The 16,583-nt window shown below is 37.1% G+C and overlaps 2 protein-coding genes across 2 annotated transcripts; both read left to right on the top strand.

The window, feature by feature from the left end:
• Positions 1–382: 382 nt before the first annotated feature.
• On the top strand, positions 383–3,543 carry LOC135745121 (very long chain fatty acid elongase 7-like). The gene is made up of 8 exons (XM_065263496.1): positions 383–491; positions 922–1,012; positions 1,094–1,284; positions 1,375–1,455; positions 1,558–1,614; positions 2,077–2,182; positions 2,396–2,532; positions 2,610–3,543. The coding sequence occupies exons 2-8, from the start codon at positions 949–951 to the stop codon at positions 2,838–2,840; spliced, it is 867 nt and encodes a 288-aa protein (XP_065119568.1). The 5' UTR covers positions 383–491; positions 922–948; the 3' UTR covers positions 2,841–3,543.
• A 186-nt stretch (positions 3,544–3,729) lies between these two features.
• Positions 3,730–15,388, top strand: depdc1b (DEP domain containing 1B). Its single transcript, XM_065263502.1, has 11 exons — positions 3,730–3,899; positions 5,933–6,198; positions 6,414–6,555; positions 7,309–7,436; positions 7,519–7,649; positions 7,728–7,775; positions 9,438–9,578; positions 9,679–9,845; positions 11,802–11,978; positions 12,310–12,501; positions 14,391–15,388. Exons 1-11 carry the CDS (start codon positions 3,864–3,866, stop codon positions 14,544–14,546), a joined length of 1,584 nt encoding a protein of 527 aa, XP_065119574.1. The 5' UTR covers positions 3,730–3,863; the 3' UTR covers positions 14,547–15,388.
• The last annotated feature ends 1,195 nt before the right edge of the window (positions 15,389–16,583 follow it).

Genomic DNA, 16,583 nt, shown 5'->3' with positions numbered 1-16,583 from the left:
TATTACTAACTTAAATATTTTCATTTTAAATTTTATAGTCATAATTCAAAAATACCTCAGTGGTTCACGCAGTTTTTTGTTTGGATTTTGGCGTGAGATATGAAAACCGGACTTTTGTGAATTAAACACGCGCTGAAAATATCTTTCGTCAGCATTTTGCACATCGTCCACCATTTCTCATGTCGTTTCGATACATTATCCTAAACAAAATAAAATCCCACACACCTACTATCAAACCTCTCCTGACATTTGTACAGCATTCCGTTCATATTTTCATATCGATCGCCACAGCAACGCCTGAATGAGCACCTAAAGTTTCGTCCTAAATTCCGGAAGTTTCATGGGACGGAACATCCAAATATGAATAAATATGGGCGGAGTCAGCGGATACAGGTGTATAAGTGCTGCATGTTCAATGAGTCATGTAGATAAGTAGATACGAAGAGATCGAGGGAGAACAGAGAAGAAGCGGACTGAAGCCGGTTTTAAAGGTTTGTGGATCGGTTTTTAGACAAATACACACGATGTTCGTGATTCATGAGTGTTTACAAAGCTACCGTTACACTTTCCTGATAACAGATAGTAGTTTGGATAGTTAGTGTTTTCATTTAAAGTTAGTAATAGCGTAAAATGATGAAATCACTTTAAAGACACGCATTTGAAGTTTCCCATCTTTCCAGTTGTTTTTTGGGAGTGGTTGCGTTGAGCAAATGGATTTGTCTATTTTGGGAGTGGCTACAGAGTATAAGTCCCACCAAACATGAGTATTTAAGGTTTTTGTGGTCTGTTTTGCTTATGAATTTATTACTGAATTGTCTAGACACTGAAACAACATTAGTTGGAAAGCAGAAATGGTGGATGTTAACTTTTTTTTCTAGTTTTGAACAAGTTTTGAATTTCTTTATGTTTGTGTCTTCTCAGAAGTCAAGCCAAACTGAACCCGCAGACATGGCTTTCAACACGCTGACCTCGAGAGCAGTTTTGCTGTATGATGAGTGGATCAGAGAAGCAGGTGAGTTTGCATCATCTCCGTTCTGGGTGTTTGTTTTGGGTTTTGCTGTGACTGTATAAATAAGACTTGTATCTCTAACAGATCCACGGACGGAGAACTGGCTCCTAATGTCCTCGCCGTTCCCCCAAACGTTCATCATCGCTGCTTACATCTACTTTGTGACAACACTAGGACCTCGGGTCATGGAGAACCGTAAACCCTTTGACCTCAAGCGGCCCATGATCATCTATAACTTCGGCATTGTGGCTTTTTCGCTGTACATGATTTACGAGGTTTGCCAGCATCTTTGTTGTTTTCTTTAGGAGTTGTCACCTGTGTTTCTAGGTGCTTATCAAAACATCCTTTTCCTTTTCTTCTTGCAGTTTCTCATGTCTGGTTGGGCGAACGGATACACCTATGGGTGTGACCTTGTCGATTATTCAAGTTCTCCTCAGGCTGTCAGGGTATGTGAATGAAGCACATTCTTTTGGTGATGATGCTTTAGTTTCTGATGACGTCTTACTCATCTTGCCCTTCCTTTAATAACTTGTTTTATTTTTCTTTAGATGGCGTGGACCTGCTGGCTGTACTATTTCTCCAAATTCGTTGAGATGCTGGACACTGTAAGTTTTGTTTTTATTAAAGGAAAACACCACTGTTTTTCAATATTTTATTCTGTTCTTACCTCAACTTGGATGAATTCATACATGCCTATCTTTTTCAATGCATGCACTTAATCTTTGTACAGTGCTTTATGAATTTGTTAGCATTTAGCCTAGCCCCATTCATTCCTATGGCTCCAAACAAACGTTTAATCTTGTGCCACCATACTTACTCATGTAACAGTCTTTAAATACGAAAATTCATCCCTGTTTGGATCCTAAGCAATGAATGCGCCTAGGCTAAATGCTAACACTGTAAGCATTAAAAGATTAAAAGTGCACGCATTGAAAAAAGATGGGTATGTATTAATTCGTAAGTTGAGAACATAGTAAAATATTAAAATACTGTGGTGTATTCCTTTAAAACTCTTTATGCTAACAAACTGTCAGTGCCTAACCCTTTTTTTTTTTTTTTTTATAAAGGTTTTCTTTGTCCTGAGGAAAAAGAACAGCCAAGTAACTTTCCTGCATGTCTACCATCACTCCATCATGCCCTTCACTTGGTGGTTTGGAGTCAAATTTGCACCAGGTAAAGTATTTTGAAGAACTTGCAATAGTATTTCATCCCAAATCTATGTGCATTATGTTATGAAATCTATCCATGGTTCTCTAATTCTCATAGTAAGTGAATTGTGGCAGTTGCTATCACGCTCCTAACATTACAGGTTTATGATGAAACAATGTAATTTAAAGGGAGTGACAACTTTTAGAGATATTCTGATGTCATACGTTTCTCCCATAGGTGGTCTGGGAACTTTCCACGCCCTCCTGAACTGCGTCGTCCATGTCATCATGTACACCTACTATGCTCTCTCCGCACTGGGACCCGCCTACCAGAAGTACCTGTGGTGGAAAAAGTATATGACCTCCATCCAGCTGGTATGTAAACACCCATAGTTATCCACCCCAGTTATAGCAAGTTTTTGGTTGTAATTTGACCTCGCTTGTGGTTTCAGGTTCAGTTTGTGATGGTGACCGCTCACATCGGCCAGTTCTTCTTTATGAAAGATTGTCCTTACCAGTTTCCCGTCTTCCTCTACATTATTGGTCTATACGGGCTGATCTTTCTGATCCTGTTCCTCAACTTCTACTACCACGCCTACACCAAGGGCAAGAGGCTTCCCAAAGTGCTCCAGAACGGAAACTGCCATCAGAACGGAAATTACCTTCACAAAAAGCCTGAGTAATATCTGTGGGAATATTCCTTTTTATTTCAGAGTATGTTTGAGGTTCCACTCCCCTGTTTTATGTTAAAACTATCGTGGAATACCACCTTTATCACTGGATTTAATATTTCCAAACATGCACACTGGTGTTTCATTAGAGATGCTGTATTCATGTTCGTTTTCACTTCAGGCTATGAAATGAGTATGGGGTGCATGTACTATATTGTTTTTAAGGTCCCCCACTTCACCTGTAAATATTAGCGTATATTGATCTTTGGAATATGATTGACCTGCTGGCCAAATCTGATAGGAGGTTATGAGAGCAATGGTGACTTTGACGTTTTATCTAAAAGGGTTTTTGACGGTTATGTTTTAGTTGTAACTAAATGATCCCGAAATCCTTTTAAACCTGGAGGAGTTTTGACCGATTTACCTTGTGCTCGAACCTGAAGGTTTACTGCATGCAGAAGTGATGTCATCTGAAGTTATTTTTGTCAATGATGCGGCTTTGACTATTTATTTGTTAATTTAATGTTTCTTAATGTGTTCCTCCTTTTAAAAAAAATGCTGAATGGTTTCTGATCGAATTGGCCGTTATGCTTTTTATTCAAGACCGAAGACTTTGATGCCAACATTATCCAATGTCTTTTAAACCTTTGTAACTTTGTTTAAAAAAAAAAAAAACAGTTTTATAATGTGACAAAATAAATTATTTTCAATAATGTCTTTGGTGTTCTTGAGTATTCCTTAAAGTGTTTACATTTAATTGTTTAAATTTCCATTTTATTTCGACTTCAACCCTGCCCGCGCAATTAAACTACACAACCCACAATGCACCTGAGTGGCACCAGAGTAGGCGATGCCCTGATTTGGTAAAGCGCACCGTCACGTGGTTGATTTCGTGTGCCAATCACATTCTTGGCAGGAACGAGTCGGTTTTCAAAAGTTTCAGGAACTTGCTTGGAGATGTTTGTAGCGATAAAACATTAAATTGAAAGAGTTATCAAAAGGATTTTGCTTTTATGACGGCAGATAAGCGGAAAAATGATCGGACCGGGGCCTTACAGAGCAACAAAGCTGGTAAGAATTTACAACCGATTTTGTTTTCGTTGGTGCACGCGTAACGCTTCACGTGAGGTGGTTGTGGATGTTTACACTTGTAAAGCCCCTTTGTTGAAATATGTACATTTCACATAATATCATCTTTAAAAGAATATTGCAGTGTATCATGTTGTTTGCATTAGGGTACAAATTATGTTTTTATATCAGTGTTGTGATTTGTATCGTAGATTATTAAACTTTAAAACTTTAAAGTTAAGAAAAATTAAATGCTCAGTTGGGGGATTTTGGGTGTATTGTAACAAAAATAAAACCCTAAATAAAGTTATTTTAGATCATAAACATTTGATACTTTGGGATGTACATCTAATGAAAAAACTTGTACAAAACTCAATGTACACAAAAACGCCAGTTACTGCATTTATAAATATTAAAGTTACTATGGTAATTAAATATTAACAAATTTAACTTTATAGTTTGGTGAAAGAGATTTTTAAAGAAACCGTAACAACAACAAACAAAAACAAAATATAAACGCTTTCATTGGACGCACGCGTTGTCGTGGTTATGCGTCTGGACGGAACTTAACTTCCGGTTTGTTTATTGGTCTGGCTAGTGGCTAAAATGAACTCTGGAACAAATACCTCGTCGAAAATAACAAATGTTTTGGTTTCCTAAAGACAAGGGGAGATGACGATCATGGATCAGCACTGTGAAGGAAGGTTTGGCAGCCAATCTGTAGTTAACATTGTATACATTAATTAATTTTAGACCGTAATGTTAGCTCAGTGTAGTTTTTAAAACACTTTAGCTATGATTTTAACTAATGTAATCTGCTTATCAAAAATAAACTTTTCTAATAGGAGTCTATTGACAATGATTCTTTATGGAAGTTTACCGGAAGTTTCCGTTTGTTCCACGAAAGCTGTTTGTTTATGTTGTTAATGCTAAAACCGTCTATACACACAACAGACCAGAAAACGTGACTACAAGGACAAATATTATGCAAAATCCACTTTTACAAAGTGTGAAAACACTTGAGCTGTAACGATTAATCGCGTGTCCCATTAAAAATGCCTGTCTGAAATCGATTCTGAATCGCAAGGCTGCGATTCTTTGTTTCATGCACAGCTTGTGCGTGTACTACGGCATTTGGTCAGTAGAAAGTCCTTATCAATCTAAAATCATAATGAGTCGGAGTCGTTTATAACGTACATTTAAAAAAGCAACACTCGTTAAATAAAAATTATTCAAAATATTCTTTATTATCATGAAAATACCTGAAACAATTTGAAGAACAGCAATATAAATATTCCTGTAGACATTTCCTGGAATAGCGTTTGTAATGCTACTTCTTCTGTGGCACAAAGGGAGTTTCTGCATGAGAGCACCCCCTGGCTTTTGGATGTGGCGGCATTTCTCCGTAATTCATTAAAATTCATTCATTGAGAAAACGTGCATTTGCACGATTAATCGTTACAGCTCTAGTGAACACAACAACCCTACAATGAAAAAAACCACACTACTTTTTAAATCCCCATTAAACCAAAGCACTCTCATTAGACATGCTGTGTTGATTCTCTTGTTAATGTGACATCACACTTACAAAGCCCCGCCCACAGATACTGACTGATGGTTAATTTGACCCAAAAGCTTTTCTAAATGTGTTTGTTAGCACGTTGGAGTGCTAATGCAGCTAAAGAAACTATTGTCTCAGACTGTATTCAGATCTATTTTTAACCAAAAGCACTCACTGTCGGCAGGTAAGGGAACGAGAAACTGTTGCTGATTTGCATTTAAAGCTAACACACACATAAAAAAACAGCACGTTTTTGCTCCCACCTAAATAGAGAAATTTTAGACATGCTGTAACAAATGATCTGTGGGGTATTTTGAGCTGAAACTTCACAGACACATTCTAGGCACACCTGATACTTATTAAATCTTGTAAAAATGACCATAATATGTGTCCTCTCAAATAAGTGAAATGTTGTTCCACTGTAAATTTGACCAATGACAAACTGATCACTGGATCTTTATGAACTTTTCACCAGTGGAATGAAACCATCAGGCTGTTTCGTGATGGGATGCCCGTAAAACGTCATTGGGCTCATTTCAGAAGTTACGATCAGAGTTTCACCGGAGCTGAAGCTGTTGATTTTCTTCATGAACTGCTCAGACAGAACCAGAACTTTGGCCCAGAGGTGACACGATATCAAACGCTGCAGTTACTCAAAAAATACCTTAAAAATCACGTCATCGAGGATGTCAAAGGACGATACGGAAAAGAGGATTTTGAGGATAACGGACGTCTATATAGGTACCGTTAAAGATGTTCACTTTGTCTAATGAATGGACGAATGCCAGAGTTACATCTTATATATGAAATTTATGATGTATATGTTCACTTACTCATATTTATAATTTTTTTCCACATTTAAATCAAACTTTGTTATATTATTTTATCTTCATAGTAATTCTGTGTTATCCTTTTCCGTCTTATTTGATTTATATTATTATCTTTTAATGTGCCAGATTTCCTCCCCAGTCACCTCTGAAACCTCTGCCTGTACGTCCACCTGTAAGAGATTACAAGGCAGTTCCCAGAATTCCACGCTGGGATGATTTTGAGGAAATTCCAGTGCCTGAAAAGATACCCATGAAACCTCTTGTTATGGTAAAACAACTTTTATCTGTAGAGATTGTATCATGATGTTGTTGGGTCAGTGACAAAACAGTTTGGCAAGATGAGAATTTCATTTTTTTTATCTATTATTAAAGCATGCATCAGGTTTATTTCAATGCACATACTAGTGTATTTATTTATGTTAATTTTATGCAATAAAAATTACATTTGCAACATTTTTATTAAAGTTAGACTGAATGGACCTGAAAATGTCAAGTGCCAAAGAATGAGAAATATTAAATATTTTATCCACCTTGATGGCATGTAAGCATAATCATCAAAAAAAATTAATAATTTTAAATTAATATTTCATTAGTTATTTCTAAATGTAAATGTTTATGCATTTTGTAATATTTGTCCTGAAATATGCTGAAAACAGCTCTGTTTAGTAAATAATCTTTGACAAATGATGTAAAAATGTATGTAAAAAAAATCCAATTACACTAAACTAGATGATTATATTTTATTAATTTTATAGAATATATTTATACTAGTTACACCAACTGACAAAGACCGGTTACACCACATTGACATTTTTGCAATTATCCCCCAAATATTCTTTCAAAATGAAATAAAACCAGAAATTTTAGACTTGGTCCTCAAAAATGAGAATGTATGCAAGTTATATGCAAATTTATTTAGACATTTTAACCCTTTTACATGAACCATACGGGCACAAAATAATTAACGTTACGTCATTGACCCTGTTGCATTGTCCACTGTACTGTATATTTATAATCCTAGAATTCAACTTCATGGAATAAACGGCACAGCATAGCCATCGGTGAGGTGCCCGAATGTAGATTAGTCACGAGGAGAGAATTAACACCTAAACATGTGGACCAGATATGGAAGTCAATGACGCTTGCACAGTAAGGATCAAGAAACACGAAACACATGTTGCCTTTCCACTGCCAAGGTGTAATGTATGTTTAAATAACATTTTTGTATTAGTTTACAGAGTGTTTTGGGTCTTCGGTCGATGGATGGGGTTTTAGATGCGAAACTCTTGAGCTCAAAGCACATTGTGCACAACGTGTTCAGTGTCAATAAGCAGGGCATTGTAGTCCTGCAGAGCAAAGCAGGTGAGCGTTGTGTTTCTTAAACACAGAAAATGTTCTGTTGTGTGAAATGTCTTTCTAACATGTGTTTTCTGTCCTCAGATGATTTGCCACACTGGGTGTTATCTGCTATGAAATGTCTGGCAAACTGTGAGTGATGAGAAATCTGCTGTGATACTGATTCACTTTAGATCTTATGAACATTACAGCGGTTTCAACACAATTCAGGAGTGCTGTGAAGCTTCACGCAAAACATCAGCAATGTGATAAACCATTGTGTGAATGTTAAAGGAAAACACCACCGTGTTTCAGTATTTTACTATGTTCTTACCTCAACTTCTTACCAATCTTTTTCAATGCGTACACTTAATCTTTGTACAGCGCGTTGTGAATGTGTTAGAATTTTGCCTAGCCCCATTCATTCCTTAGGATCCAAACAGGGATACATTTAGAAGCCATCAAACACTTCCATGTTTTCACTATTTAAAGACTATTACATGAGTAGTTACACAAGTAAGTATGGTGGCACAAAATAAAACGTGGCGATTTTTAAGCGGATAAAAAATGAGAACTATATTGTATGGCGGAAGAGCACTTAGTTAGCAGCACTTCGACCTCGGGTGCAGTAACATCATCACTCCTGACTACTCCCCCTCTCGCTCAAACTTTCCTCAATATTACTGCGCGCCGAGGTCGAAGTGCTGCAAACTAAAGGCCACGTTTTATTTTGTGCCACCATACTTACTTGTGTAACTACTCATGTAATAGTCTTTAAATAGTGAAAACATGAAAGTGTTTGGTTGTTTCTATATTCATCCCTGTTTGGATCCTAAGGAATGAATGGCGCTAGGCTAAATGCTAACACATTCACAACACGCTGTACAAAGATTAAGTGCACGCATTGAAAAAAGACAGGTATGTATTAATCAGTCTAAGTTGAGGTAAGAACAAAGTAAAATATTAAAAACTGTGGTGTTTTCCTTTAAAGAAAAAAAAAATTCTGTCATCATTTACTCAAGTTGTTTCAAACATTTATACATGTTTTTGTTAGGCTGAACACAAATGAAGATATTTTGAGAAATGTTAATAACATATAACAATAAACAGGTCTTGGGCACCATTCACTTCCATAGGATTAATTTTTCCTACTATGGAAGTCAATGGTGCCCCAGTTTTGGTACTAATTTATAGGAACGAGTACTGGGGCCATTACCTGAAAAAGGCGGTCCCAGTCAGTGGCGGCCGGTGACTTGTTTTTTCGAGTGTGCTCGATGCGAAGTTTGTCATAGCATGTATGTAGCTCGTTGTGTGTGGTTCGTAATTTCAAAATATTTGTTCTGCGCGTCGAGTGATCCTATGTGCATCACAAGTTTTGTCAAAATAAGTGTCTGCTGCACACGTGTCTAAAGGGTTTATGATAAAAGAGACGCTCACGTTTGCCAAATTTTACTGTTAAGGGAGTGTCTTGTGTGTATTTTGTGAACATGAAAGGTAAATGGTTTTGACGCATGTGCAGCAGGCACTTATTTTGACAAAACACGTGATGCACATGGTTCACATGACGCAACAAACACATATTTTGAAAACACAAGCAACACACATGATACTCCGAACACGTATTTTGAATTTGCGCCCCTCGGATGAGCAGTCACGAGCCGCCACTGGTCCCAGTACTAAAAATCCCTTTTAAATCCCTTAAAATATTTTGGGTACTATGAAAAGGTTCCCGTGGTGCAAATGGTTCTAGACGTGTCTCATCCAATCAGACTATCCACGTTGTAATGCTTTTCTATCTTTGTATTGATGTCATAGGGCCCAATGGCAATGACGATAGGCAGCCCATGTATCCGGGGTTCGAGAGAGACGTATTTAAGACGGTGTCTGAACATTTCCAGAGATTAAAAGAGCCATTGTTAACTTTCCATCTGTATGAAATATTTGTCAGTATTTTGGGTAAGTGACAGACACAACACATACTTATATACCATTTAATATAGACATGAGTTATTTCCTTATTATGGAGTATTTGTAAATGTGTTGTGTACTCCTGAAGGTCTCCTGCAGCAACAGCAGGTCGCCATTGAAGCTCTGCAGGTTTGCTGCCTGCTGCTTCCTCCAGCCAATCGGCGTAAACTGCAGCTGTTAATGCGACTGATGGCTAAAGTCTGTGCCAACCCGACGCTTCCTCCTCTGAACAACACGATAGGAGCACGTACCCTGGTAAATCACTGGCTGCTTATAAGTGCTTGATTTAAAGGGACACTACACTTAAAAAAAAAAATGCTTATTTTCCAGCTCCCCTAGAGTTAAACATTTATTTTTTACCGTTTTGGAATCCATTCAGTTGATCACTGGGTCTGGCGCTAGCACTTTTAGCATAGCTTAGCATAATCCATTGAATCTGATTAGACCATTAGCATCGCGCTAAAACATAACCAAAGAGTTTAGATTATTTTTCCTATTTAAAACTTGACTCTTCTGTAGTTACATCGTGTACTAAGACAGACGGAAAACTCAAAGTTGTGATTTTCTAGGCAGATATGACTAGGAACTTTACTCTCATTCTGGAGTAATAATCCAGGTTATTTGCTGTTGTAACATGGCTGCATTATTGTTTAGCGCGATGCTAATGGTCTAATCAGATTCAATGGATTATGCTAAATTATGCTAAAAGTGGTAGCGCCAGACACGGAGATCAGCTGAATGGATTCCAAAACGATAAAAACAAATGTTTAAATGAGCATATTTTCAAAAAAAAAAAGTGGAGGGTCCCTTTAAGTCTTACAAGTTTAGTGTATGACTGTTAAGTAATAATCCCAAACCGTCATGGTAATAAATTAACTCTAGTTTAGTTAATTTATAATTTGTCTGAGTTAGGCTGGCCACAAACATAAAGGTTTTAAGCCCTATTTGCCCCATTGGCGATCGAAAGGGGACATTATACAATTTCAGGGTTTCCCGCAGAAAATTTGTTAGTTAAGGTGGTAGGGTTGGGCGGTGGGTGGTGCCGGGGGGCGTGAAAATCAAAGGTGCGGGGCGTACGCGTCATGATGAAAATAGTTTTATTAAAAACACTCAAATAAAACTTCTTTTTGAACAAACTATGACAGAAAATGAACACATACTAGATTATTAATTAATTAAATGTTTTTAACAGATACCTCAAACGAAAATAGCTGCGTGATGAAGTGAAACTAAAGGGTTAATAAACACAAACTGAAGCAGATGTTGTAGAACATTTAGGCCGTGTGGCGCGCATGCCCGCTCGCGGTGTGAAGCGTGTTCACGCTATTCTCCAAGATGCACTTGACGGCCTTTTGTGCTGCGAAATATTATTTTTTGGACAACCTAGTTAAGGTGGCAGGGTAACCCTGGATTTTGTGTTTTCATCGCAGGCAAATAAAAAAAAAAACTTGTTTGTATGTGGTGTCATTGCGATTATTTTGCTCCTCCCTATCGCGTTGGAGCCTCCCTAAATCATGAATGTCAAACTTGTTTGGGCTGCTGCCGACATGACAGCTGCAATAGCCAATGAGAACGTGCAAGCTTCAACCGGATGTTGCGTACTTTTATAGCTGAAACAAGACACCAACAAACATGACATGAAAGAGGACTATTCAAAAAGAATGTCCGTGTCCCAAATGGCACACTTTGATGACATTATGTAGTTCAGACCTTAGACGCGAGTCCACGAGGGCACACCGGGGTCGTATTTTGGGACAGACTCGAGCTACCTGCCAGAAATAGGAAGAGAAGTTGCCCATAAGTGTGAACTCCTCCCATCCGTCGTCTGATTGCTCTTTCGCAAGGACTTCTTGGGCTTTGTTGAAGACTGCATCAAGGGTGCAAAGGGGGCGCTGATGAGCACACTTCAGAGCGTAAAAATGACAGATGGGACACCCTCGTCGCTCGCAGACTAAAAGCAAACACAATTTAAGGCCACAAAACCGAAAGTCCACATGAAGTGCGGCATTTATCGATTTGTACAACTATGGCAACAGTTCAAGTGCTTTTTTTAATGTCTCATGCAAAATCTACCAAAACATTTGTTTTTCGTATAACTCTCCATACGTCTGGGGTCGCCCATGGATTTAAAATCATTTAAGATGTAAAAATCCTCCAGTGTGTCCCAGGCATTATTGTCTGACTCATGTGGATGACTCTGTATGTATGCAGATGGTCCAAACCTTCTCGCGCTGCATTCTGGGCTCAGCGGATGAGGTGGACTTGGACGAGCTGTTGGCCACCAGGCTGGTCATGTTTATGATAGATAACCAGGACAGTGTGCTTAAAGTGCCAACCAACCTGAAGAAATCTGTTGAGGAACATCTGTCCCACCTCAAAAGGGCTCAGGTCAGAATTCTGACTCATTCATTAGATGTTTTTCTTGAAAATAACACGAAACGCATTTGTAATTTATTCAACTTCTGTTAATTTGCTGTATTTCTGAATTTTGAATATTCAATATAAAATTATGTTATTTATTGGGATTTAAATGGAAAATGTGAGCTATAATGTAAAGAAACGAAAAGCCAGTGAGGTTACATGATAGACATTTTGATGTATAAAATTGTACGTTTTTTTGTAGGACTTACTCTTTTTATAAGTTTTGAAATGAATGTTTTGTCAAGAGACATTTTATAAAATGAATGCTTACCACACATCCTGATCTGGTTTCTTCAAGATAAAGTATGCAGGTGCGGACACGGACACGTCCATGATGTCTCCACCACACTCGTTCTGTAAACAGATCAGCAGAGAGCAGTTTGAGCGTCAGAAAGTGTCCGCTTCACAAGGAGCCATCGTGGATCTTCTGGAAAACATCATACAAGACAAAAACATGTCCATAAAAGATAAAAAGAAGAAACTTAAACAGGTAAAAGCTCACAGTTTCTACTCATCTCATGTTAATCTTGAGTATGTATAGAGTAGTATTATATCCTTCATATCTCCAAAGAGTCGTTATTTTTATCAGATTTATCAAAGACAGATCAGCTCTAGCAAAAGTTTACAGAAAACCTCCTTGGGGCGTACCGTGGGCGGAGCGAGTCACGATCAAGCAACACACAAAACATCCCACTATCTCTGGATAACTTCTGATTCACTACAAATTCGTGTCGTTTGCATTATATGCACTTATGTGCCGATTTTCAACAAAACACAGAAGCAGTTTTACCACCCGGTTGGGAGTTTTCAATGAAATCCAGCATTAAACAAACAGACACGAAAAACTCCACCACGGATAAATAAACTTTACCTATTGTTTCCATAAGGGTGGCTTTCTTCTCCTTACATCCAAAAACACACTTCTTTTTGTGCCATTATTGAGTCTTGATATAAAACAAAGCTGTCGTTCTCCCTCTCACGCTGATTGACATGTGGGATTGCTTTTCCGGGGAAGTGCCCATAAAAAGAATATGATGCGTATCGCCTGCCCATGGTACATAAGGAGGTACGAAAAACTTTCCAAAACTTGTAGGAAAGAGGAAGCGTGACTTTGGCCCAGAAATACTCCGTCACAAGCTCAACAGCTTTTTGCATTGGTTTAGCATGAGAATTACAACTCTCATAAACTGTGTTACTCTTTCCCTGCCGGCGTTTTTTTTTTTTTTTTTTTAAGAAGTCGCAAGCCAGCGTCAGTATTTTACGGAGTTTAGAAGTTTATTTTAAAAGTTTAGTTTTGCGTGCGTACGTGAAATTATCGTGTGCGTACGTGAAACTATCGAGTTTAGTTTCACGTGCGCGCACGAAACTAAATTTTTAAAAAAAGGTTTTGTGTGATTACATGAAACTAAGCTTTAGATTTTTTTTTACTCCAATGTCACCTTACGGGCTCGGTAGCATTTTTATGATTTTCACAAAAGTTTAATGCCTTCCAGATAATGTTCTTCAACCGTTTCATCCTACCTTCATTTGTTTTCTTCTTTATTACCTCTTAAATATGGGTAGGTTTCTTCAAAAAAAATATAAAAAAGCTAAGATAATTGCGTTTTTGTAAAAGACTTTTGATAGAAATGAGATTCAGAGCGATGATCAAAACATACACAGAGTTTGAACTGTTTGACCTGAGGGGTTGCTTTTAAATCGTGTAAGAGCGCCATCTGGTGGAAAATAGCCGAAATATGGATTGCCGGAAAATCTCGTCATCGGCAGGGAAGCGTTTTCTCTTAATTGACGAGATACTGGCGGGGAAAGAGTTAATAACTTCGAATGCATGATAATATATAGCATGTTCAAATATATAAACCATATGTTATTTGATGTGTTGACTGAATCTCACTAACATGATTCTTATTGTTGTGCAAAGAGAAATCAAACTACTGAAGAACAATAATGTCATGAGTTTTTTAACACTAACACTAGGTAGGTGACCAGCTAGTTAGCATCCAAAGGGCGGTTTCCCGAACAGGGATTAGACTAGTCTTAGATTAACATCATTGTAAGAGCTGTCCAAACTGAAAACATCTTGCACTGACAAATGCATCAGTGCCCTTTATTTTGCCTGAAAATGCACACAAGTCGTGTTTTTAGTAAGGCATGTTTGTTAAACCTAGTTATATTTCCTAAAGCATAAACCTGGCTCAAGCTGAACCACCCAAAAAAGAGCTAGCTTTAAGCTTTAAGAACTTCAAATTTTTATGTAACGTCTACAGAAGAATGTGTCTTGCACATTGTATTTATCACGAAAAATAAATTTCTCCATCGAGATCTTTCCTGCTGAAATGCACTACTTCGGTTTTTACTCAATGAGTTTTCTGTTTTTAGTTTCAGAGATCTCATCCTGATATCTACCGTCAACGATTTCCCACAGCAGAAAGCGAAGCAGCCGTTTTTCCAGAGAAACCCAAACCTCAGCTGATGTTCCTCACATTGAAGAAACCCTTTCAGCCCTTTCAGAGGAGCTGGAGCTTTCGTGCTTAAGTCTCTAGTGTGGTTAGTTTGTGGTTAGCATGTCAGTTGGACAGCTGTGTAAATTATTAACAAGGAGAGTCGTTACTCAGTATATAAAAGACAGATCTGTGTGTGGAGCCTTTTAGAAAATATTAGGAAATAAGTTTCACCCCTCGTCTAAATAACTTGATGACTGGATTGGTTAAAATAAAGTATAATGCTGCGCATTATAAATTGTTTAGAATTGACCAGCAATAGTTAATGTTAAAATTGTAATTAGTTTAGTTTTGTATTCAGTTATCATCTGTACTGTTAGTGTATCAGCTGTCAAGATCATGTTGTTGTTATTAATAATTCATGCGTTGATGTCTGTGGATCAGAGGAGATTTATGCTGGTCAAAAACTCTCAATTTATACTCATTGCATAACAGATTTATGATCTCTGTCTTAATGTCAGACGAGGAGCTACATCTACAAGCTGTACATTTCATTCATCTTAGTTTTTTCTTTAAAGTTGTTTTTGCTGATCTGTGTCCATATTTCTGATTCTATAATAAGTTTTGTTTATATGTGTATTTTATTTGTTTTTTAAGTGTCTGTCATGTTTGTAAAATATCACCTGGTACTAAATGAAACACATTTCCTTACATTTTTATAACTTTACTATTTATAAGGGTTTTTAACTCTGTACGGCCATACATACTGTATATAAACAATTTAATATCTAGAAAATATTCACTCTTATCATGTAATACATAAAAATAATGGTCCTGAGATCTCAAACATGCATTACATCACACAATGTTAAATAAATGTGAGTGAATCTTCTGAACAAAGCTGGAGGTACTGTTACTGGACATCTGCCCTGTGATCATCACAAAATAAATCTTAATACAATTGATCTGTTGTTTCTCTTTTTCTTTATGACGTTAGAAGACATAAATCAATAATTAAAGGTGCATTGTGTAAAATCTGTCAAGAGATCTTTCTAAAAGTTACACAATGAACCTTTAATTATTGATTAAAGGACTTCACACTCCAGTTTAGTTTCTTCTCTCCATTTAAACCAGTATGCCCTCCCACTCTATCCATCATTTGACATAAATGTATTTTCGAGTTTTATTGGTCACAAACCATACACGGTACAACTTGTAGTGAGAGTGAAATGATTTATATGACTTCACAGAATTATAAAATGGGTTAAAAGAAATGTATAAAGTAAAAGAGGAATAAGTTAAAGGTAGTAGCAGCATGTTTGACTTGTAATAGGTGCATGTAATCATTTAGATTACAAAAACAAACAGCACTTAACTCTGTAAGGCCACGTTCACATGGCACCAGAATACGGTTGTCAATCCCGAACGCAGCCTAAGATTCAATGTTTTAAGTGCAACACAAAGCTCTTCATACATTTTAGGACCTCAAACTATACATGACTTAAACAATAAGTGGATGGCAACCTATCAAAAATTAAACCCGCCTTTAAGTTACAATGGGGTCTCTCAAAAAGTTGCAATTTAAATTGATACAAAGACTTTTTTAAGATGTCAAATAAATCTTTGGTGTCCCCAGAGTACATATAAAGTTTTAGCTCAAAATACCTTATAGATAATTTATTATAACATGTTAAAATTGACACTTTGTACGTGTGTGCGAAAATGTGCCATTTCTGGGTGTGTCCTTTAAAATGCAAATGAGCTGATCTCTGTACTAAATGGCAGTGCAGTGCTTGGACAGTGCAGATTAAGGGGTGGTATTTTCCCCTTCTGACATCACAAGGGGAGCCAAATTTCAATGACCTATTTTTTTTTACATGAGAATGGTTTACCAAAACTAAGTTTCTGGGTTGTTCTTATTCACATTTTCTAAGTTGATACACTGCGAAAATTATTTTCAAGAAATTTCTTAATATTTTTGTCTTGTTTTCAGATTTTTTTGCTTTGTTTTATGCATAAAATCATTTAAATTTGATATTTTTGGTCTAAAATCTAGACTTATTTTCTTGAGTCGTTTTGCTCATTACGAAAAAGCATCTTAATGTAAGAATTTTTTGATATTTTTAATTAA

Source organism: Paramisgurnus dabryanus, chromosome 10 (genome assembly GCF_030506205.2).
Source record: "Paramisgurnus dabryanus chromosome 10, PD_genome_1.1, whole genome shotgun sequence".
Taxonomy (NCBI): Eukaryota; Metazoa; Chordata; class Actinopteri; order Cypriniformes; family Cobitidae; genus Paramisgurnus; species Paramisgurnus dabryanus.
Note: the sequence above shows the minus strand (reverse complement) of the source record. Positions and strands in the feature narration are given on the sequence as shown.